This window comes from Geotrypetes seraphini, chromosome 6, assembly GCF_902459505.1.
Source record: "Geotrypetes seraphini chromosome 6, aGeoSer1.1, whole genome shotgun sequence".
Taxonomy (NCBI): domain Eukaryota; kingdom Metazoa; phylum Chordata; class Amphibia; order Gymnophiona; family Dermophiidae; genus Geotrypetes; species Geotrypetes seraphini.
The window spans coordinates 41006354-41031216 of NC_047089.1; the positions used below are offsets into that span (position 1 = coordinate 41006354).

General features: G+C 41.5%; 1 protein-coding gene across 3 annotated transcripts in view; it reads right to left on the reverse strand.

Moving 5' to 3' along the window:
- The window catches only part of PSPC1 (paraspeckle component 1), a 319494-nt gene that overhangs the window by 107413 nt on the left and 187218 nt on the right, over positions 1 to 24863 (reverse strand). For all 3 annotated transcript variants that reach the window (XR_004539827.1, XM_033948195.1, XM_033948194.1), the window contains exons 8-9: positions 22780 to 22837; positions 12662 to 12828 (exon numbers count right to left, since the gene is read on the reverse strand). Coding sequence is in view for 2 of the 3 variants with exons in the window: in XM_033948195.1 (XP_033804086.1) it covers positions 12662 to 12828; positions 22780 to 22837 (225 nt within the window). In the remaining variant the exon portion in view is untranslated. The remainder of the gene's footprint in view (positions 1 to 12661; positions 12829 to 22779; positions 22838 to 24863) is intronic.

A 24863-nucleotide genomic window follows, 5' to 3' on the forward strand; every position in this document is an offset into this window, starting at 1 on the left:
TCTATAGCATTGAGAAGAAGGGATTCTATCTCCCGAAGAAGGGACGTTTGCTCAGGGTTGAAAAAAGACTCTCGTGGAGGATCATCTGGAGGCATATTGATGAAGTGAAGAGTATCCCTCTCAAATGACTTTTAGAACCCAGAAGTCTTGGGTTATCAGTTCCTAACAGGGATTATACAGTTGGAGCCGACCCCTGATTAGTTGAGGAAGAGACTGAAAAAGAGGAAGTCTTTAACTCTCAATCTTACAACTTTCTATCTCACCAACAAGCTACTAAATCTTTCTCACTAAACAGGCACACTAACAAACAGACGTTCTTAACTGACAATTAACTAACTACTACTACTACTACTACTAACTAACTAACTAACTAACTACAACATCCCTCAGACCAAGAACTAACTAACTACCTCTATCCCTCCCTCAACACTTACTGACCAACACCTAACAGCCCCCACCCTAACAAACATCCTAAAAAAAAAAAAAAAAAATTTTAAATTAAGAAATAATAACAATAAACCTTTGTAATGGCAGGTAGGACTAGAAGCAGCAAGACTTCAATCAAAACAGGCAGTTCAGTCACCGAGAGCACCCAGGGGATGGCTATGGTCCGAGTACAGATGGAAGGAGAACCAGAACGGAGGGCAGAGGTCTCTGTACAGACCGAGGCCATCCCCTCAAAGATGTCTACAGTCTCAACGCAGACAGAAGTAATGGTTCAACCGGACGAAAGCCTTTTGATGGAGCTAAAGAGCCTGAGAGAGGAGGTTCAGCGCTTAAGGAGCATCCGAGACGACGAGACCTTCATCGATGGAGTCATCCAGGAGCTGTCTCAGATCGCTGAACAGGAACCTGACAAGACCACCCTGGGAACACCCATAGCATCCAAAACGGCCACCTTGAGACAAACTACCGGAATGCAGGAAGTGGTTGGAGACGTTGACTCTTGGCAGTTGGTGACTTCCTCCACAAGAAAATGCAGAGGACCTAACTATGTCTCTTTTTCCCCCATACAGGACAGCTCAACATCGACACCTCATATCGCCCTGAGGAACAGATATCAGCTGCTACAGGAAGGTCCGGAGAAAGAGCTACAAGTAGTTGTTCAGCAGACGGTTCCAACTCCGGAATCAACAGTACAGCCCACCCCTAAGAAGCGCAGAGTGGTGGTCATCGGAGATTCGCTGCTGAGGGGCACCGAGGGACCAATCTGCAGACCAGACCTACAATCAAGAGAGGTCTGCTGTTTGCCAGGGGCCAGGATCCGGGATGTCACTGCTTGCATTGACAGACTCATCAAGCCCCGAGACCACTTCCCCATGGTTCTAATCCACGTCGGAACCAACGACACCGCAAGGAGCAGCCCGGACAGCATACCTGAAGACTTCAGGGCCCTGGGGGAGAAGCTGAGGAGGATGGATGCGCAGGTAGTCTTCTCCTCGATTCTCCCAGTGAGGGGCAAGGGCAGAGCCAGAGAGGATCGAATACAAAGGGCGAACGACTGGCTGCGAGGATGGTGCAAGGAGATGAACTTCGGGTTTCTGCACCATGGAGAAGCATTGCAAGGACTACAGGGACACGACGGGCTACACCTAACCAGAAGAGGGAAGAATGTCCTTGGACACCGCCTAGCCCGCCTACTCCACAGGGCTTTAAACTAGGTAAGTCGGGGGAGGGTACAGGCACAAACAACATACTAGGCGAACTAAAATGCCAATACATTTATGAGGCTGAGGAAAGTAGACACCGAAATTCTGGGTCAGGGGTGAGTGCACACACTTTTGAGTCGGGAGTAGAGTCACATCATATTTATGGGTCACATTGTAATTCCGGGTCTAGGGGGAGTACACACTGTAGTTCTGGGTATATGGGGAGTACACATTGTGGTTCTGAGCCTCAGGAAAGCACAAATAACACAAACAATGCTAAAGGTGTTCAAATAGCTCAAACAGGAATATCCCCACTGAGACATAACAAAAATATAACATGGAGGGCTATGTACGTCAACGCACACAGTTTAGGAAACAAGATCCTGGAATTGGAAACAGAAATAAGGAATGCCGACCTGGATGTGGTGGCGATATCCGAAATCTGGCTCACAGACTCCCACGGGTGGGACATGGTCATACCGGGTTACAACTTGCTTCGCCGGGACAGAGAGGGTAGGAAGGGAGGGGGTGTAGCATTATATACTAAAGATGACATTAAGGTCACGAGAATCTCAGATGTCCAGTATACTGGGGAATCCCTTTGGGTTAATTTGGCCAGAGGGAAGGACAAATGCTTGTATCTTGGCGTAATTTACAGACCCCCAAGACAACAGGATGACCTGGATAGGGAAATAATCGAAGATATAGAAAATATCACCTTGCGTGGGGACACAGTATTGCTAGGTGACTTCAAAATGCCTGATGTGGATTGGGTTACACTTACCTCTGCTTCCGGCAGCAGCAGGAGGCTATTAAACTCTATGAAAGGAGCAAGCCTCAGGCAACTGGTGTTGGAACCGACAAGGGATCAGGCAATACTGGACCTGATACTTACCAATGGAGAAAGTGTCACAGAGGTCTCGGTGGGCGACACATTGGCCTCCAGTGACCACAACATGGTATGGTTCAATATCAGGAAAGGTTTCACTAAATCTACTACACTAACCAAAGTCCTCAAATTCAAGGACACAAATTTCAAAGAAATGGCGCTACAAAGCCAAGAAGAAACCGATAACGTGGAAGACATGTGGTCGACTTTGAAAGCAACCATACAAGAAGCAACAAACCGCTATGTAAAATCAGTAAGTAAATGGCGAAGGAACAATAAGCCACAGTGGTTTACTGCGGAGATCTCAGACCTGATCAAGGAGAAGAAAAAAGCATTCATCTCTTACAAACAATCAGGGAAGCAGGACTCTAGAGCAGACTACCTGGCCAAATCAAAAGCCGTCAAAACAGCAGTCAGGGAGGCTAAATTCCTCATGGAGGAGTCTCTAGCAAAGAACATCCAGAAGGGAGATAAATCCTTCTTCAGGTATATCAGTGATAGAAGAAAAAACTCAGGCGGGATTGTACGTCTTAGGAAACCAGACGGAGACTATGTGGAAAAGGATTCGGAAAAAGCCCAACTATTAAATGAATACTTCTGCTCAGTCTTCACCCGAGAAGCGCCGGGGCTCGGCCCTCAGCTACAGACAAGGGTTGGCTCAGTTGACCCGTTTAGTAACTTTGAGTTTACACCCAGCAGTGTCTATGGTGAGCTGTCAAAGCTCAAGGTTAACAAAGCAATGGGGCCGGACAACCTGCACCCCAGGGTGCTTAGGGAGCTGAGTGATGTCTTGGCGGAGCCACTGTCCGCGCTCTTCAACCTCTCCCTTAGTACAGGCAGCGTCCCGTTGGACTGGAGGACGGCTAACGTCATTCCACTCCACAAGAAAGGCTCAAAGATGGAGACAGCAAACTACAGACCAGTGAGTCTAACATCGATAGTGAGCAAACTAATGGAAACTCTAATCAAACACCAATTAGATAAGATCCTGGATGAAGAGAATCTACGGGATCCCCGACAACATGGATTTACTAAGGGGAGATCCTGCCAATCCAACCTGATCAGCTTCTTTGACTGGGTAACGGGGAAGCTGGATATTGGGGAGTCCCTGGACATCGTGTACCTGGACTTTAGCAAAGCATTCGATAGCGTACCACACCGCAGGTTACTGAGCAAGATGAGTTCTATAGGATTAGGTAACACATTGACGAAATGGGTTGGGAGCTGGCTTGGAGGTAGGCTCCAAAGGGTGGTGGTGAACGGCACCCCCTCCGAAATGACGGAGGTGATTAGTGGAGTACCACAGGGCTCAGTCTTGGGCCCAATCCTATTCAACATCTTTATAAGAGACTTGGCAGAAGGGCTTCGAGGTAAAATAACATTATTCGCCGATGACGCCAAACTGAGTAATGTAGTGGGCAAATGCACAACAGACGAAGATTCAGTGCCCGACAACATGATGCACGACCTACTCCTACTGAAGCGATGGTCTAGGACATGGCAACTCAACTTCAATGCCAAAAAATGCAAAGTTATGCACTGGGCAGCCAGAATCCATGCAAGTCTTATACCCTTAATGGCGAGATCCTAGCAAAAACGGTAGCAGAACGAGACTTGGGGGTAATCGTCAGTGAGGACATGAAGTCTGCCAATCAAGTGGAGCAGGCTTCGTCCAAGGCAAGACAAATCATGGGCTGCATACGAAGGGGTTTCGTCAGTCGTAAGGCGGAAGTCATTATGCCATTGTATAGATCCATGGTGAGGCCCCACCTGGAATACTGTGTGCAATTCTGGAGGCCGCATTATCGCAAGGATGTGCTGAGACTGGAGTCGGTGCAAAGAATGGCCACCCGGATGGTCTCGGGACTCAAGGATCTACCATATGAAAAACGGCTTGACAAATTACAGCTATACTCGCTCGAGGAGCGCAGAGAGAGGGGGGACATGATCGAGACGTTCAAGTATCTTACGGGCCGCATCGAGGCGGAGGAAGATATCTTCTTTTTCAAGGGTCCCACGACAACAAGAGGGCATACGTTGAAAATCAGGGGCGGGAAACTACGAGGTGACACCAGGAAATTCTTTTTCACTGAAAGAGTGGTTGATCGCTGGAATAGTCTTCCACTACAGGTGATTGAGGCCAGCAGTGTGCCTGATTTTAAGGCCAAATGGGATCGGCACATGGGATCTCTTCACAGGGCAAAGGTAGGGGAGGGACATTAAGGTGGGCAGACTAGATGGGCCGTGGGCCCTTATCTGCCGTCTATTTCTATGTTTCTATGTTTCTATGAACAGCGGTTATGCTCTCTAGAAGCCCATCAAAAAGAATGAACAGGCTTTTGAGGAGCTGCTGCTTGAGGTTTCTGAGGCCGCTGTTGTTTTTGCTTTTTCTGCTGTGGTCTAGGAGGCGCAGTTTGTTTTCAAGAAAAACGCCTTTGATATCAAAAAGGCGGCTTAAAAGATTTATAAGTTGAAAGCTTAGGCTTGGATTTAATCAAAGCATCCCAATGTTTCTCATGATCAGTGAGCTTTTGTGTGCATTTTCAATAGAGTCACCAAATAGCTCATCTCTCAAGCAGGGAATGTTCGCTAATCTGTCCTGATTGATGTCCATATCTGAGACTCTTAGCCATGCGAGATGTCTCACTGCCACTGACATAGCTAAGGTTCTGGAAGATAATTCAAGCATCATAAGCAGATATTGCTATATATCTTCTAGCTAGGGCAAGAGTACGAGAAATATGATGAAATTCTGCTAAATGTGGAGGAATAATAATAATAATAATAATTTTATTCTTGTATACCGCCATACCCAAAAAGTTCTAGGCGGTTCACATTCATTAATTACGGTCCGCGGTGATACACGGATTTACAATATATTGACAAAATTACAAATTTACACAAATTACAAATTACAATATATTGACAAAATTACAAATTTACAGAATTGTAACGAAGTTACAGAACTGTCAAAACTACAAAATTACAGAATTGTAACAAAAAATTACAAGCGATGAAGAGGGGGGGGGCGAGGGGAAAAACTATAACTGAGATTTAGCAGGGGTAGTGGTAAGACAGAAGGAAGGGTTGGTACGCGCTAGCGAGTGTGAGATCTAGTGTGGAGGGGGGGAGAGTGGGAAAGGGGAGAAGCTGGTGGCAAATGGGATTGAGATCCCTGTTCACGGAAGAGGTGCGTTTTGAGGAGTTTTCTAAAACTAAGGTAAGAGGGGGCCTCGAGTATTATTTGGGCAAGTCAAGGGTTCAGCTTAGCCGCCTGGTAAGCAAAGGTTTTGTTGAGAAATCTATTGAAGTGGCATAATTTTAGGGGTGGGAAGGCGAACAGCTGGGTTCTGCGTGATTTCTTGTTGGTGAGATTCAGCGTGAAATGGTGATTGAGGTAACTCGGTAATAAGCCAAAAACTGTTTTGTAGCAGAAGCAGGCGAATTTGAATATGACTCTGGATTCGAAAGGGAGCCAATGCAGTTGGTGGTAGAAAGGCGTGATGTGGTCCCATTTGTTCAGGCCGAATATGAGGCGGACGGCAGTGTTCTGGATCAATTTTAGTCTCCTCATGGTTTTCTTTGTGGAGCACAAGTAAATGACATTGCAATAGTCTAGTACACTGAGCACGGAGGATTGTACCAATAAGCGGAAAGAGGAGTCTTCAAAGTATTTTTTTATGGTGCGCAGTTTCCAGAGCACTGAGAAGCATTTCTTGACAGTGAGATCGGTGTGATTTTCTAGCGATAGATGTTTGTCTAGAGTGACTCCCAGTATTTTTATTGTTTGTTCGAGGGGGAAGACCAGACCTTTCACCTGGATTGTGGAGTCTTTGATTTTGTCATTGGGGGAGGCTAGGAAGAATTTTGTTTTGTCCGGGTTTAGTTTTAATCTGTAGGATAGCATCCAGTGTTCTAACTGATTGAGTATGCTTGTGATGTAGGCTAGAAGTTCTGAGGAGAAAGTGGAGAGTGGGATGATTATTGTGATGTCATCTGCATAGATGAAGAATTTGAGTTTGAGGTTATGAAGGAGGTTACCCAGGGAGGCGAGGTAGATATTGAATAGGGTGGGGGATAGGGGGGAGCCTTGTGGCACCCCGCAGGAGTTAACCCAGCTAGGTGAGGAAGAGTCGTTTTTAAGTACTCTGTAGGATCTGTTTTGTAGGAATCCGCAAAACCAATTGAGGACTTGATCGGAGATGCCTATGTGGGACAGGCATTCGAGAAGAATGTTGTGGTCTACTAGGTCGAATGACCTGCTCAAGTCGAGTTGGAGTATCAAGGCGCTGGAGCCCCGGCTGAAAAGGGTGTGCAAGTGGTCAATTAAGGCTGCTATGATGGTTTCGGTGCTGTGGTCTGTTCGAAAGCCCGATTGATTGTCACATAGTATGTTGAATTTATCCAGATAGGCGGAGAGCTCAGCTTTTACTACCCCTTCAGCTATTTTGGTGAAAAGAGGGATGCTAGCGATTGGTCGGTAATTAGAAGGGGCGTTTGGGGGGTCTTTCGTGTTTTTTATGATTGGGGTTAACATAATATGGCCTTGGTCTGGGGGAATGTATCTAGAAGACAATTTCTTAACAAGGTGCTTTACCTAGCAGAAAATATATATATTGTAATTTAGTACTCTATTTGCTAACATAGAATTATGGTACAGGTGACATCCAAATTTGTCCATAGTGCACCCTTCACGCCCTGGTGGCACTGAGGAATAAATTCTTGATTTTTTCAAAGTAGACTCTACCACCAAGGACTGGTGCTGAAGCTGTAGTTTGTCAAACCTGGAGAAGAAATTATTTTAAATAGAGTGTCCAATTTTCTGGGAACTACTGTAATGGTTAGGGCGTTTCTCAATTCTTGTGAAGCGTCCCTTTGAAAATACCATGCAAAGGTAGTCTGAGAAGTTCTTTAGGAGGCTCATCATAATCTAAGGCCTCCAAGTATTCAGGACTATAGGCAGAATCAGCTTCTAGCTTGACTAGTAGCTCTTTGCCTAACTACCTAATTAATTTGGCCAAAGAAAGTCTTTCAGTAGGAGATTTAGCCCTTGATGGAGACTTTTGTGGAGACTCTTCCAAGGTAGTGTCATAAGCCTCCATTGTAGATTCAGGTAAGTCTTCAGCTGAGTCAGACTGTAAGTCAGAGTCATAAAAGGGCTTTGGTAAAGGAGTGCATCGAGAAGATTGATGCTGACGTTGAGCCCAGTGTCAATCCGATGACTATGATGATGCATGACATGATACACTTTTACACTTCATAGATCATGAGGGAGAGCAATGATTTCCCGAAGTTCCTGAAGAACGACGATGCTTACGGGACTTGGAGTGTTGAGATAAGGAAGAAGACTGACGATGCCTCGAACTGGAGCGGGGCCTCAATAGATAGCTGGACCTGCAATGAAATTGTTTATACTTGGGTGTGGAATGTCGATGCCGCTCTGGTGGCCTTATGCTCAGGCTGGGTTGGTACCAATGAGTCAATGTCGAGGTAAGGAGTTTAAACATATCACTCACTTGGAAAAGCGTATCGAGATTTTCACAGAAGGAAAGCACCAGTGCCTTTGGCCTTTCTGCCAGTACCATCAGTGCCACGTCTTGCATTGGAGAGGGGTGACTGCGAAGAGAATGCACACCTCGATGTAGGAAAGGGCAAGGCGCAAGAGAGGTCGTTGCTTGGTCGGCATCAAGGGACTCAATGCAAAGGTAACCTGCGACACCTGTTGGGAAGCTGGCTTACTAGACAGAGTGATGTCTCTCAGCGCCAATGTCCATGTCTTTGTCCATGCGGGTGCCAAACAATTTTTCTTGTTGAAGTTTCTGGCTATTGATGGTACATTTCTGCAAGGTAGAACACTGGCACAAGATTCTACACGGTGTTCCGGGCCAAGGCACTGCAAGCACCAACTGTGGAAGGTCAGTGATGGAAATTTGCCTTTGGCACCTGCAGCACTTTTTTAAACCCGCTAACGGCCAGGACATTGATGGAAAGACTGCCTCAGGCAAATGTGAAGAGAAAAGAGGAAAAAAAGTTTCCCCACTTTTTTTGTTGTTGTTAAGAAAATGAAGTAAACTTAAAATAAGTAAAAGAAAAAGAAATAACATGAGCAGGAAGGCAAAATGTAAAAAAATTTGAACAGCATTCAAAAACACAACTTTTTAGCTCCACGGAAACCTAAGAACTAAGGAGCCATGAGCAATGTCGGGCAAGAAGACACTCACGCATTCGTGGTGCGGGCAGTTCACAAATTTTCTCAAATTCTTAAAGTGGTGTTGCACTTTTAAATCTGTCCGTACCGAGGCTCCGAGGATGACATCACCCACATGTGGTTGTCCAAAGATAATACAAGCTGCCACGATGGCAGCCTTAATCTTCCATACTATGGATGCCTTAGAAGCTGTGTCACTTGTTCTCTCTGAAACAAAATATGAAATTGGACTTTTGCAAGGAATTTGTTGGTCCTCCTGTAAGAACTGCAGGGAAAAATATCATCTGATTCACATGAAATGGCGAAAACCATTATAGGAAAGATTAACAGGTCTATATGAAATAAAACCGTCCCAACTGTGAAACACAAGTGGGTGTATGAGCAGGAGATGTTCTGTAACTTGGAAATTTGTCTAGCTGAGCACATGACAACAAGAAACACAGGTATGAAAGGCAGTCCTGTCAGGGTGTTAAGAACCAAACTAAAGTTCCAATGTAGCAAAAAGTGTTGGGATTTGTTTAACACTCCACAAAAAAACATGCATAATATCAAGACATATCACAGGACCTGACTCGCTCCACCCTCTGAAGATGTGCCATAAGTAGATATAAGCCAGGGACACAGACTATCTGCATGTCCATGCTTTAAGCACTGTGACAATTACCAAACAGGGACAGTCCCTCAATGGCTAGGTGGTAAGCCAAAAGGGATCTGGGTCCTCCATGATGACCAGGCCTTTTTTCAGGATGCCCTGACCTCTTGGAAGAGGGAATGGGAGACCAGCCAGGTCTAGTGCTACAAGGTTCAAGAGAAATAGTTGCTTAGTCACATTCCACAGAACTCTGCTGATAAGGGGCCATGGAAGATAAACATACAGGGGTTCCTGCTGTAGCCACAGCTGCATGATAGCACTGATGCCAGTCAAGCAGTAATCCTTCCTGCAGCTGAAGAATAAGGGACATTTTGCACTGTGCTGCAACATTTTCAAGTCACGACATATGAGACAACCAGAAACTGGAAGGCCAAGAAATTCAGTTCCTACACTCCTGATTTAAAATTCCAGCTGAGAAAGCCTGTCTGCATGTTGTCCATCCCCATAGTGAGCACTGCCGAGAGCACCAGGAGATACTGTTCTGCCCAGCTGCACAACAGATTCAGGTTCCTCCTTGCCTACTATCTGATTGCCACAATGGTGGAATACATGATACCTGGAACACCTTGCCCCAAATAGGGGCAGCTAAGTTATTGGCTCTTGACTTCAGCCAGCTGATGGCCATGCTACAGCTGTGAATAACCAAAAGCTACAAGTAAATCAGCAGAGATAATGAACCCCCCTCCAGCCCAACAGACTTGCACCTATGGTCACTGCCAACCAATTAGAAGGGTTCAATGGGGACCCTTTGGAGAAGGTGGATTAGCGTGTCCAATACATTAAGATCCAATGAATGAAGTCTGTTTATATTCTGGGATTGAGGGAACCCAAACAACAACAAGGGATTGGTTTTTGTGCTGAAACTGACTCAAAATCCTAATTTTTCTGTTTCAGCTTAAAAAATAAGTATATTTTCAGCTGAAATCAACACTCTGATGCAGTCCCCCGCCCCCCAATCTCTTCCCACTCCCCTCCTCTGAGCAGCTCACATCCAATATTCAAAGTCAACAAGAATAAAAACAAGCCCAGACTCCCCACTCTCAGCAAGGCTAGAACACCCTACCTCCCTGGGCTTCCCTTTAAAGTACTGACAGTGCAATGGAGGCAGGAGCGATCCGTGCTCACTCCTGCTGGTTCCAATCTCAACATGACTACTACAAATACTGGCAGCAATTTTGAAAGATTGCCACTTTAAATCCTAGCAGCCATGACAACAACAGAGCCAGTAGGAGCAGAGGGGAGTGAGGATCAATTCTGTCTCCACTGCACCATCAATTCTTTTAAGATAAGCTCAGGGATGGGGTGTTCCAGAGGCGCCTCACCTTGCCTTTGTTCCAGGAGAGGGGAGCGGCTCTGAAGTGAGCTGTTTTTTTTCAGGGGGAAGGGATTGAGATAGTGCAGTGCAGTTTTGTTTATTGTTTCCATTTTGGTGTCACACCTGAGTGACAAAATTTGGTCACAGGTTTGGTTTCAGCCAAAACAGAAAAAATGATTTTGGAGCAGGCCTCAACCTAAGCTTCCACCTCATTATGTTTTTGTTTATTAAAAATCTTTATATACCGCTCAATTTGCCAAATAGGATCAAAGCGGTTAACATTCTGCATTTTGGCAGGCAAGGACTAAAAATGGGCATTGCGGCCAACAAGAAATACCCCTGCAGTGCAGCACTGCTGTGATCTTCTACATGTAACAACTGACGACACCCCATCACATGTGGAGCAAAACAAACTGGCAGTGATATGCTACCGGTTCTCACATACTACTACTACTACTAATTTCTATAGCGCTGCTAGACATATGCAGCCCTGTACATTAAAACATTCAAGGGACAGTCACTGCTCAGTACAGCTTACAATCTAATCAAACAGACAAACAGGGTTAGCAAATTTCTCAGGCATGGTTACTTTATAAGTGAGTGAGGATTAGAAGTTAAAAGCAACCTAAAAAATGTCAGGGACGGAGCTTGTGCTGCCCTAAGAACTTCACAACTGCCTAAAACCAAGCCCCAGTATACTCCAAAGCTGGGCAGAAGCTCTCATCCACCACTATCTGACTCAACTAACTTTCCAGCTGCCAATAAAATGCACCCCCTTTTTTACTTTTTTGGAAGCTCTACAGATGTACTGGAGGAATGACAGATCACTACATACTCCTTGTTGGCAGAGGTCCCTGCAGGGATCACCGACAAGCCACCATGTCAAATCTGTGGGATACACTAAGAGCTTCAGAGGGAGAATGCCGTTAGGCTCAACTTGATTAAGGGATGATTAAAGAATGTGGCCCAGGGAGTCAGACCCAGTAGCAAACCTGCTACACCAGCCCAATTTACACAATCTGTTGAAGGTAAAGAAATACTTAAAGGTTCCAGACTGCACCAGCCCCGATACCAGTGATGTTGCTGGAGAAGTTCTTCTACCCTACCTCCATCTGCTGGTAGGGGGAGACAAATATTTGACTGAACTGGTCTGGTATGATAAAAAAGGAAGTGAAGTTTAACTTTCAGCACAGCAACTAGGCAGGCATAGCACCTATGACCATATAGTAAATTACCATGCCTTAAAGTTTATTATTAGATTTTTTTAAAAAGACATAAGTCTCAATCACCCAACATTCTCTCAAGACTTTTTATATTACAAATTTTGAAAATAATTTGCACTCAGCAGAAAGGTATCTTCACACTATCCCAAGTAATCCAATATATTGCATACAAATGTTTATTTCACTACTGTTAGTATATTTGATAAATCATACTGAACTATCAAATTTAAGATTCATGTTTTAGAATCTAAAAAAAGACCCGATAGCAATGTTTAACATCCTAATGTCCTTTACACTTACACTTTGCAAATTAAATAAAGTTTCCTTTTCCTTTTAAAAAAAGTGCAGCATATTCAATTTTCTCCTCTGCACACTGAAGGTGAAGACAATTAACTATTTAAAAATTACTTAAACAGTACTTATAAAAAGATGGAATGAACATAAACAATCCTTATATTATCTTACAAAATATTATATGTAGGCAATTATTACTTTCTTCACCTCTACAGTTAAGCATCTTATAATATTCTTAAAAAATTAACCCTCTCTTTTACAAAGCTGCGTGACAAAAGCCCCAAAGCCCTGTAAATCTCTATGGGCTTCAGGCAGTTACCAACACAGCTTTGTAATAAGTAAGGGGGGATAAACTTAGTGTGAAGTTACCTTTGTTAGAGATGAACTTTATAGGTGAACATATTAAAATATATTTAATATAAATACATTACCGCTGCTTCATTATCTGCCATCAATGTAGATCCCAAATTTGCAGCTCCTTCTGATCCAATAGCAGACCCAGGACCCATAGTAGAGCCAGATACCGTTCCTCTGTTCATATTCATACCCATCATTGGAGGAGGACCTTGACTACCAGCAGGTGCTGGGCTATAAGTATCTATGTAAAACAATCTATACTTAGAGCTGTCCTATCTCAAATTTTAACAAAAAGTTAAAATATTTAATAAAAACCAATTTATTAAAAATTCAAAACATTATATTACTTGTATTCTTTGAGACTGTACAGCCAGTTGCTCCATGAAATGGATGACAATTCAAGAATTTGAGGAAATTTTCACATTAGCAGCTTGTTATAAACTACTTACTGTATCCTATAAGAATCTTAAAAATAAAAAAGAGGGCTACAGGCTCCATTCAAATACATTTCACTTAAGACTGAACACAGTCCTATAAGATTACACATACTGCCCAATCATTAACATTGTGTTATAACACTGTGTTAACTAGACTTTTAAATAACAAAAGACATTTTTGCACAGTACTGGAGATGAGCCAGTAGTGTGCTCCTCCAGAAGTATCCTGAAGTTAAAAGGTCAAGGTATTAAAGTGCACTGATAATAGGAACACACTTAAGGGGGAATTCATCAAAGGATGCACTAACGACACCCATAGGAATTCCCATTTAATGCCTGTACTATCAAACATTGTTAATATTTATAAATTAATCTGTGCTAGGAACCTGGAAAACTAAGGTATTTTTTTCTACTAAATTTCCTATATCAATAAATCTATCACTTGTTGCCATTAGACTGTATGCTCTTTGGGGCACAGACTACACCTGTATACAAAAGTATACATTACATCTGAATTCTGTATACGAGCAGCACTATCAAACAAATGTGATTAAAAATTCTATAAAAGGATAGCCACGGGTAACCTGCCAGAACGGAGGAAAAAATTAAACTGGTTGCCATAGGTACAGGGACAAGGCCATACACCGACCCGTGGTCAGATGTGTACAATGGAGGTCAGCCATGTGCAGCGTGCAAGAGCCATTACACACATCCCTGCAAACAAGTACGGCTGAAGGCAGGAAGGAGCAGCCCACCTGGAAGGACTGTTGAGGTAACTGGGATCCCCGGTTGACCCAGAAGGCTTCCCTCAGACATCAGCTCTGACATCAGAAGGAAACCTTCTGGGTAGGCTTCGGCATAAGGAGGCATGCCTAGTTGGATGGCCCGGAAGGGAACAAGTGAGGGGGGGGAGAAACGTGGGACAAAGGGAGAAGGAGCACGTTGGGACATGGTAGAACAAAAATTTGGGACAAAGGCTGGAAAGCATGGAGGGAGGACGAACTCAGGACACAGAAGGGAGGGAAGGGGCATGAACTTGGAACACAAGGAAGGGAGGAATAGGAAGGAAGAATTGTTGGGCATGAGTGTGTGAGTGAGAGGGAAAGAGATGGTGCACATGGGGAAAGGAAGAAAGAGGAAAATTGTTGGCCATAGAGAGAGGGGTGAGGTAGAGATACATGGGGAAGAGAAAGATGAGAGGGAGAAATGTTGGATATGGAGGTGGAGAGGGAACAGAGAGGCAGATTAAAATGGGGATGCAAGGGGGAGGAATGTTGGACATAGTGATGGAGGGAGAAAAGTGGCATGGTGCTGAAGAGGGGTGATAGGAGGAGAAATGTTGGGCATGGGCTGGTTGACAATGTTGAAAAATGCTGCACATGGTCTGGGGATGGCAGAGGAAGAAATGTTGGATGTGGCAGTAGAGCAGTGGTCTCAAACTCAAAGCCTTTGCAGGGCCACATTTTGGATTTGTCGGTACTTGGAGGGCCTAAAAAAAAATAGTTAACGTCTTATTAAAGAAATGACAATTTTGCATGAGGTAAAACTCTTGATAAATCTTTCCTTTTGGCTACGTTTTAATAATAATACTGTAATTTATAGCGGCCCAACAAGTCTGCCCACTCAAGAACCCTCCCTCCCTGGAGTACCCATCTTTTATGCATAACTCTGTAGCACCCCCACCTGTTTGTCCCATCGACTTTTGAAATTGAGCACGCTACCAGCCTCGACCACCTGGCGTGGAAGTTTATTCCATCGATCACCTGTTCGGTGAAGAATTATTTCCTGTTGTCACCATGAAATCTTCCCCCCTTAAGTTTTAGCGGATGCCCTCTTGTTGCCGTGGGACCCATAAGAAAAAAGATTTCTTCCTCCACTTCAATGCGACCCATGATGTATTTGAATGTTTCTATCATGTCCCCCCTTTCTCTGCGCTCCTCAAGAGAATATAAGCGCAGTCTGGTCAGACGTTCTTCATATGGGATGTCTTTAAGTCCTGAGACCATCCTAGTGGCCATTCTCTGGATCGACTCCATTCTCTTCACATCCTTTTGATAATGTGGCCTCCAAAACTGGACACAGTACTCCAGGTGAGGTCTCACCGTGGATCTGTATAACAGTAGTATGACTTCAGGCTTTTGGCGGATAAAGCTCCTTCTGATGCAACCCAGCATTTGTCTTGCCTTTGCTGAAGCTTTCCCCACCTGATTGGCAGCTTTCATATCTTCCCGGATGAGAACTCCCAAGTCCCAGGTGGTGGCAGTGAATGCAACTCACTTGGAATAAAGAAAAGTGAGTAGTAGTGTGCTTCATGGATTGGTACTGGTGATGCAAATGACACTGCCAAAGGGTTAGAAGGCAAAATTTGCTATTTTTGCAGACAGATTTGTAACAGAGAGGGCACCCTGGAGAGGTAATTGGTGAGGGAGTATTCTGTTCAATTTTAGACACTGTATCTTGTAAGGACATCAAGAGACTTGTAGTGGCTCGGAGGAAGGTGACAAAAATAAAGACTTTGTGCCAACTGACATGTGAAGAGACTTGAAGACCTCATGATGTTCAACAGTAAAGAAAGGATGGAGGGATATATGATATGATACAGACATTTGCTTATTAATACCTTTTAAGTATTTAAACTAATCTTTTTCAGAGATGGGGAAGCGGTAGAACTAGAGGTTGAGGTTGCAGGATGAGAGACTTAGTATCAATGTCAGGAAATATGTTTTGATGGTAGATGTTTGGAATGCCCTTCCCACAGAAGGTTGTGAAGACAAAAATGGTAACAGAATTCAAGAATACTTGGGACAAACACAGAGTCACTATATAGGAAAAAGATACAACCCAACTAAAGAAAAACTTAAATGGCCTCAACTGGAGTGCACTTTGACTGTAGCTTCAGAGGTTGGGAAGTAATGCTGGGCAAACTTCCATGATCTAGTTCCTGTAAATAGCAAAAACTTATCAGGATCAAGGCTAGAATGGGCTTTGATGGCAACTCCAGCAGTTGGGAAGTAGGACCAGTGTTGGGCAGACTTCTACAGTTTGTGTGTTTTATCATGAAGTGGAACATGCATGTCTATCTGCTAATATTTACTGTTACAAGGACCATGAATTTTCCACACTCCTTCCATTGGTTACTAGTGCATGAAGTAAATAGAGTGTTAATAAACTCTGCTATACTGCACACAATAGCATGCAAGTACACTACAATGAAAAACTGATAGTATGATAAGCAACACTATTACATTTTTGGGGGGAGAGGAAGATTTTATTTTTCCAGAATGTTGTGCTAAAGTTTGAGCTTCCCTCCCAGAGAGCCCCAGTGAGTCTTGAAGTTTTTGACTCTTAAGATTAGATTCAATCACCACAGAATTGTGAAAAAGTTGTTGCTTCTTGAATGTGAGTACTTTGTGGACTCTATACATAGACTCAATCTTCTTAAAGTAAAAACAAAGGGGGCTCCCACATTTTCATCCGATTCTAAATCTCCTTTAGGACTGCATGAACTGGCACTATCACAGCCACCTCAGGTGGGTCAAGAAATTAAAGAATATTCTATCCTGGGTTGCTCTTCTGTTTTTAACATAAATGGCATGGCATGAGCCATTTCCATGACAAACTCAATTGACCAAAGCTCCTCTTTAAGGGATTTATGTCTCATAAGTTGGAGAAGGATATAAAGGAAGACCTAGGGGCCTCTTAAGATAAAACATCTAATTCTTCCTCAGATTCCCAGAGAACTCAATCAAAACCAAAAGAATACTCCAATGGAGATGTTTGACCTCAGGGTCAGGCCTTAGCTAGGGGAGAGACAAGACCAAATATTTCCAATGCACCAAGCGAAGCTTCCTCCACTGATGCACTGGAAATTGATACCATGTGACCAACATCAAAGCTGATACCATTTGAAACCACAGCAATGACAAATCTTCTGTAGGCAACACATGAGTCTTAAGCATGAGTTGAACATTCTTGGTCTTTTGCTGATGTTAAGGCAGCAATATCACACTGAGAGAAGCAGCACTCCATCTATTCCTCAAACCTCTTTGTGAGCTGCTTCTTGAAGGCTGTCATCAATAAAGGTATGGGCATTATAGTAAGAATAGCCATGTACTATTGAGTAACTTGGTATGTATCAGAAGTGAGATCTCAAGTCCATGGATACTGTCATACCACCTTTGATCCTTTGTTTTTTTCAAGTGTACCCACTAATATCTCCTATTTTGCCTTTAAAAGGAGATACTACCTTTGATGCCATGGAGAATAAGTTTTCCTCACATCAAAGGAGATACTTTAGTGCCATGCTTTGAAGAGATATGATATCAATGAGTCCCAGCCTCCAGTTGATGGCCAGTGGTATGATCTCGCAGGACCAATGAAAACTAGGATGCATTCTTCCTCTTCTTTAGGCAGAAATCTGTTGATGACTGATCCCGAAAGTTTACTAATGCTGTTCCTCTTTCCTCCTAAACCCTCTGCACCTCCTCCTCTTTTCTTCATCTCAGTAAATAATACTGTCATCGTTCCAGTCTCCTCTACTCGCAACCTTATAGTCAATCTTTGATTCCAACCTCTCATTTTCTACTTACATCCAACAAACTGCTAAGGCCTGTCATTTCTATCTCTACAACATCACCACAATCCTCTCTATGCACACTAACAAGACACTTGTCCACACTCTCGTAACCTCATGCTTAAATTACTCCAAACTACTTCTAACTGGTCTCCTGCAATGCTGCCTCTCCACCTTGCAATCTGTACAAAACTCTGCTGCATGACTCATCTTCTACCAACCTTGCTACACTAATATCACTCCTTTCCTTAAATCACTTCACTGGCTCCCTATTCGCCTTTGCATACAGTTCAAGCTCCTATTGCTGACCTACAAGTATGTTCATTCTGCTGCCCTTCAATATCTCTCCTTGCTTCATAGTAACATAGTAGATGACAGCAGATAAAGACCCGAATGGTCCATCCAGTCTGCCCAACCTGATTCAACTTAAATTTTTAAATTTTTTTTCTTAGCTATTTCTGGGCAAGAATCCAAAGCTCTACCCGGTACTGTGCTTGGGTTCCAACTGCCGAAATCTCTGTTAAAACCTACTCCAGCCCATCTACACCCTCCCAGCCACTGAAGCCCTCCCCAGTCCATCCCCCACCAAACAGCCATACATGATCGAGACGTTCAAGTATCTCACGGGCCGCATCGAGACTGAGGAAGATATCTTCTTTTTCAGGGGTCCTGCGACAACAAGAGGGCATCCGTGGAAAATCAGAGGCGGAAAACTACGAGGTGACACCAGAAAATTATTTTTCACTGAAAGGGTGGTTGATCGCTGGAATAGTCTTCCACTGCAGGTGATTGAGGCTAGTAGCGTGCCTGATTTTAAAGCCAAATGGGATCGACACATGGGATCTATTTACAGGGCAAAGGGAGGGGAGGGACAGTAGGGTGGGCAGACTTGATGGGCCGTGGCCCTTATCTGCCATCTATTTCTATGTTTCTATGTTACCCAGACACAGACTGTGCAAGTCTGCCCAGTACTGGCCTTAGTTCAATATTTAATATTATTTTCTGATTCTAGATCCTTTGTTTCATCCCACGCTTCTTTGAACTCAGTCACAGTTTTACTCTCCACCACCTCTCTCGGGAGCGCATTCCAGGCATCCACCACCCTCTCCATAAAATAGAATTTCCTAACATTGCCTTTGAATCTACCACCCCTCAACCTCAAATTATGTCCTCTGGTTTTACCATTTTCCTTTCTCTGGAAAAGATTTTGTTCTATGTTAATACTCTTCAAGTATTTGAATATCTGAATCATATCTCTCCTGTCCCTCCTTTCCTCTAGGGTATACATATTCATGGCTTCCAGTCTCTCCTCATACGTCTTCTGGCGCAAGCCTCCTATCATTTTCGTCGCCCTCCTTCTCTCTCTTTATACACCTCCCAGAGAACTCCATTCCTCAGATAAACAGTTCTTAGCTGTACCCTTTTCCACTGCCAATTCCAGACTTAATTCCTTTCATCTAGCCGCCCCCTGTGCCTGGAAGAAATTATCCAAGTTTGTCTGCCAAGCCCCTTCCCTTCCCTTGTTTAAAAGCAGACTGAAAACCTACCTTTTTGATATAGCCTTCAAATCATAACCCTACTCCCCACTGCCCACCAACCCAGCCAGAAGAGTAACCATTCCCCTTAACTGTATCCATAATATCCTGCTTGTCTGTTTAGATTGTAAGCTCTTTCGAGCAGGGACTGTCTTTCTTTGCAACTCTGTATAGCGCTGCATACGTCTGGTAGCAGTATAGAAATTAATAGTAGTATGGAGATCCAAGCTCTTTTATTATTGATGCTTCTGCAGCATATGGTATATCTGGCTCTGGGACCTACAGAGACAAATGCTAGACTGGTCTTATCTATGCCAGAAATATTCCTGTGCTATTTATCATGGCCATGAATCTCTCCCTTACATCTGAGAACACAGAATACATTGAGAGGGATCATAGCTGAGGGTCCAGGAACTACAGACTCCAACTACGTGTATCCATGATGGATATGGTCCTGTTTCACTGGGAACACTTTTTAAAGTTACTGAGGGCCTTTTTTGGTACATCTCATCTGGAAAAAATAGCTGTAGCAAAAACAAATGAAAAAAAATCTCACAATCCAGTGGTTGGGACCCAAAAAGGCCTACATCAAGCTAACACCTAAAATAAAGAAAACTTGCAAAGAACTGAAAAAACCTAACTAGGGACCCTACCAGGAAAAGTACCATACAATGGCAAGAGGACTCAATTTTTCCCTTTTTAAGGAGGGTGTGTGTGGAAGAAAAGTTGAGGAAATCACAATGAACAGCCAGGGTCATTGGCTCTGTGGAAAAATTTTGTGGTCCCAAGTAGCAGCACCAGTAAGCAAGAAGAGGAATGCATGTGTGGTTGAACTGTCTCAAAAACTTTGTTCTTCAATGATGGAGCAAAGTTAACATGTGGGGGGCTCCATCAGATAACATCTGTGATGATTTCAGTATTCTGCTTGTCCTCTAAGAACTAAACTCATAATTAGCTCATTACTCAGACTATTCCTGACCTTAGTCAAAAAGCCAAGAGGTGATTTCACCCCAGACACAAGATCTACAGTTCACAATTTAACAAAGGCCCCTTTTAAAAAGCCAATGTAGTAAGTCCCGGTTCAGTAAATATGAAGCAGTCCACAGGAACTGAAAGGGCTGCATCACATTTGTCACGTGGGAATTGCTCTTGTGGCTTTGTAAAAGGAGACCTAAATAAACTGTGATTTTATCAGGTAACTGATTAGGTCTGCCTATACTTTACTCACAGCAAGTCTCGAGTGCAGAAATAAAAATTCAAAATACAACCTTGCTTCTTGAAGCCAGTTCTTAGTCAGCTATTTTAACATGCATTAGCATGCTGTTCAATTTCAGAAGATACGATAAATGACAAGTACATGCATTTTTTCTTCAGCAAATATGACATAGATAATGAGAAACAACAACGAAGGTAAATTTTGGTGCCCATTCGCTTTATTATATAATAAGTCTTGACACAATCATATTTCAGCCCAACGGGGCCTGCTTCAAGTGTCTAAACAAACATATTGAAAATATATAAATGTTTAAATAACACACAAAAAATGTACATTAACATGATTACAGGTGTAAAACAATGTAGACAAATATATAAATAATACACAAAAATGTATTTTCAATATACGTTTGGGCCAAAACATGATCGTGTCAAGACTTATTATACAATAAAGTGACTGGGCACCAAAAGTCATTTTTGTTGTTGTTTATTGCTTTGCAAGTTCTGGGAAGGCGGTATCTCTTGTTTCTCTGAGACACACAGAAAAAACATTCAAAGCTCTATTCAAATCTTCCCAGCACACATCCTGTGCTGGCTAATCCAACTTTCCTCAATACAAATTATTTTTTTTTATACAGGGGTTATGCAGGCAGTCACTTCTCAAGCCAAAAGTTTTTGGATAAACCATGTTTGAATATTTTTTTCAGTTATATTAAATCATTTGATAAGCCCAACGCTAATTCCCAAATGGTCAAAATTGTATATGCATTTTCCAGGTATACAGGTTGGCTCTCAGCCTCACTCTTTATAATATATTAGAAGCATATGTACATCTTTATCATCTTATGCCTATTACTTAAGATATATTATACTTTTTTTTTTATTTCTACATAAAAGCTGTAAATTTATATAACAAGGCTTCATATCAATGAATACTTTTTTAGATCTGTTTAATAAGGCATTGCAGAGAATGTTATCAAATGTTATTCTAATAAGTATTCACATCATTGAACTATAATTCAGAAAACTGTTTCAAAAATTATTATTTTGTCACTGCTTAAATCAGTTATTACAAGTGCTCCTATAAGTACTTTGCTAAGAAGTTTTATTTTACAAAAAAAAAAAAAAACCCCAAAAAAACACATTGGCAATTGTACTACATTAAAACATAGGTTTATTGCAAATAGAAAATAAAAGGCTGCTACTCTTAAAATGTATGCGGTACTTCACCTTATAACTGTTTTTAAAGAATTAAACCATAAAATTATATAGTTGGAAAGTAGAAAGATTGTTTGAAAAAAGCAACACCAATACACAACATTATATAGAAACTCAAGCACAAACGTATGCTGGTGTATAGCCCAATACATCATTTCCCAGATTCTAGAACTTATGTAGAGAAACTACATTAGCAGCTTTAAACTGGTGTGTGCTATCAGGACATCTCAGTGCTTACAGGTTCAATAATTAAAATTCCTGTCCATCAAGCAGGTGAGCATAGTTATGTTTATGGTTTTATTGAACACTACTAAATAGATAATGCAATTAAAAAAAAAAAGAACCTCTTTATCCCCCAACTTGACAAATTGAAAGAAATTCAAATTCAAGGCAGCCAAGAAGATTTTAAGGCCAACACATTATGCAAAAGATGTAGAATTTTATTTCCATTTTTAACAATCTTTGTAAAATATGGTAGCAGCCTAAAAGAGTGAACTTAATTTTATTTAATCTATCTACCCATCTAAACCTCTCTCAAGAGATTTTTTTTCTCTAAAAATTCTGCTTTGAGCTTTTTTAAAAAGGTAGCATATGTTAAATATACATTAAAGCATTGGACTTTAAATACTATGTTACACTTTACAACACAATTTTCTTCATATTTAGGTTATTCTTCCCTGCATTCAAATTTTAAAAGCACAAAAAAATGAAAAGTTATGATTCGGAAGCACCTGCTTCAGGAGAATTAAAACAAAATCTGTAGAAACTATTATACTTGATTCATATTAAAGTAGCAGTACTAGCCAGATTCTTGAGTTTACATCAATGCATAAGTTCTATTCTCTATATTTAGACTTTGTGGTAGGCCTTCTATTGGCCAATTTGTATTTATATTCTCATTTTTAAAATAGGCATATATTGCAATACTTTAAGACAAAAACTCTTAGTGACACTCTGAAGTTTAAGTTATATTCAAGACTTTTACAAGCATTAGCACTGCTGTTGTGTTGTGGGCCTACAATCTTTTCTGAAATAACTTGAGTAGACCAGGGTATCAAATAAGTTTGAATGATAAACAGGTTAGCTACGTCTGTTAGTACTGCTACTTTCACAAATATTTCTAATATATTAAGTATAGTGGCCACGGCTAACATGTACAGTCCCAAAGAATCAAGTCAGAATTCAGGATTTTTTTTAATGCTTCATATCCCTACCTCCCATGTTTATTGCTCCACGAGGACCCATATCACCCATTCTCATTTCCTGTTCTCTCTGAAAGTAAACATAGTTTTTCATGGTCAACCTATTTTAATACTTATGATTTATGGCAAAAGTAAAGATATAATTTATAACTACTAAATTTGAAAGCAACAGAAACAAAATAAGGAAAGTAGAATGAAATCATAGTACTTTTTAATCAAAACTAATTCACCATATCAAGTAACCCCCCCAAAAAAAAAACCAAAAAAAAAAACATACCAAACACTAAGTTGTATATCATGACATTTGTCTCATGCACCTATTTCCAAATGGTTATTAACTGGAGAGAAAAACTGGTAACCTTACAATCCAAAATCAGGCTGGTGAAAGCATTAAATGTCAATTTTTTAACTTTTTTTTGTTTACATCATTCAGAATACACTTTAATACCAATTTCCAACAGGAACCAAATTCTTCTTTGCTGTATTAATATAGTTGCTACTGAAAGAATGATCAGCTAAATTAGGGGCTCCTTTTACGAAGCCACGTTAGCAGCTTTATCGTAAGTACATTTTTAGTGCGCGCTAGCCGAAAAACTACCTCCTGCTCAAGAGGAGGCGGTAGTAGCTAGCGCGGCCGGCAAATTAGCGTGCACTATTACGTGCATTAAACCGCTAACGTGGCTTCGTAAAAGGAGCCCTAAGTCTTCAAGAGCAGTGAAACTCAATGATAAATACAGAATCAAAAAGCATCTCTTCAGAAAACAAATGGACAAGAATCAGTACAAGTCTAAAATGCCTGCTGTGGCCATCTACAGAAAAAGCATGCCAAAGTGAGTGAGCTAGATGAACCAGTAATCAATGTCTTTATGGAACACTTTACTTTTGTCCTTAGACTTTGCAACTGTACTGAGATCACACTTTTTAAGCAGCAAAAATTTGCACACTTTAGCACACAGAGCCACCTACAACATGGATAATTAAGCAATCTAAACACCAATTTCAAATCAAATCCTCATGAAAAGGACATTATATTTTCATTAAACGTGCAATCCCAAAATATGCATAAGTTGTTTAATAATACCAAATCTTTATTTTAAGAATGCAATAAAATCCTCCAGAAAACATAATTATGAAGTATTTTTTGTACTGTGTAAAATATCTGTTGAATAATATGACCTTTATCATGCTGATGTGTAAATGTCTAAGAATTAGCTGGTTGATTTATATAACCCTTCAGTGAAATCTGCATTATTCCAGGATATATTTCAAAAGCAGCTTTAGCTTTGCACTCAATTTCTGTTTACAACTATAAAGTTCTGCTCCAATTAAGTAGATAAAAACTACGATTTCAACTTCAATATTTATTATAAATGTGATATCCACTTAAAATAGGGAAGCTGACTTCACAAAAGAGTTGCAAACTAATCACTGTAAGGAGAATGAAGTCTGTATTCAACTTGTTTCCACTTTAAATATTTTAACATACAGGGAAAGAGAGTAATAAATCTAAACCACACAAACATTACCAGTTTCAAGAAATCTGGTAATCCAAATGGTTAATATACACTTGGTTATCTCAAAATAAATATGACACTCAAATTGTTAAAAAAAATGTAATTACTTACCTGTAGTAAGTACTGAGAATAGCCTTTGCCCAGTTATACAATTAGATGACATCATACAAACAAAGAGCAAAAATTATCTTCCAGAATTTTCTAGAAGATTACTCAGCTCTACTTGCCATGTACTGAAATCCATTCAGCCATGAATGAATCAGTGAACTGCCTCAATCCTGAACTCCAAAAGAATATTATGGGTTTTAGTAACTGGTCAAACTGCTGCTGTCTGAAATCATCAACTGGAAGTATAACTTTTGTGAAAACAAGAAGTTCATTCATCCTCATTAGTTTTCTATCTTGTGTTTCTGTGTCAACACTCAGAATGGTTTCCAAATAATATATACAATACAATGCAAAACAAAGCTTCAGTATAACAACTCCACAAAGAAGCTAACATCTCAAAACATGTTTATAACATTAAACCAGTAATGAGCAACTGTAAGCACCAGCAAAGCCCAATAGCAAATACCTTGCAAC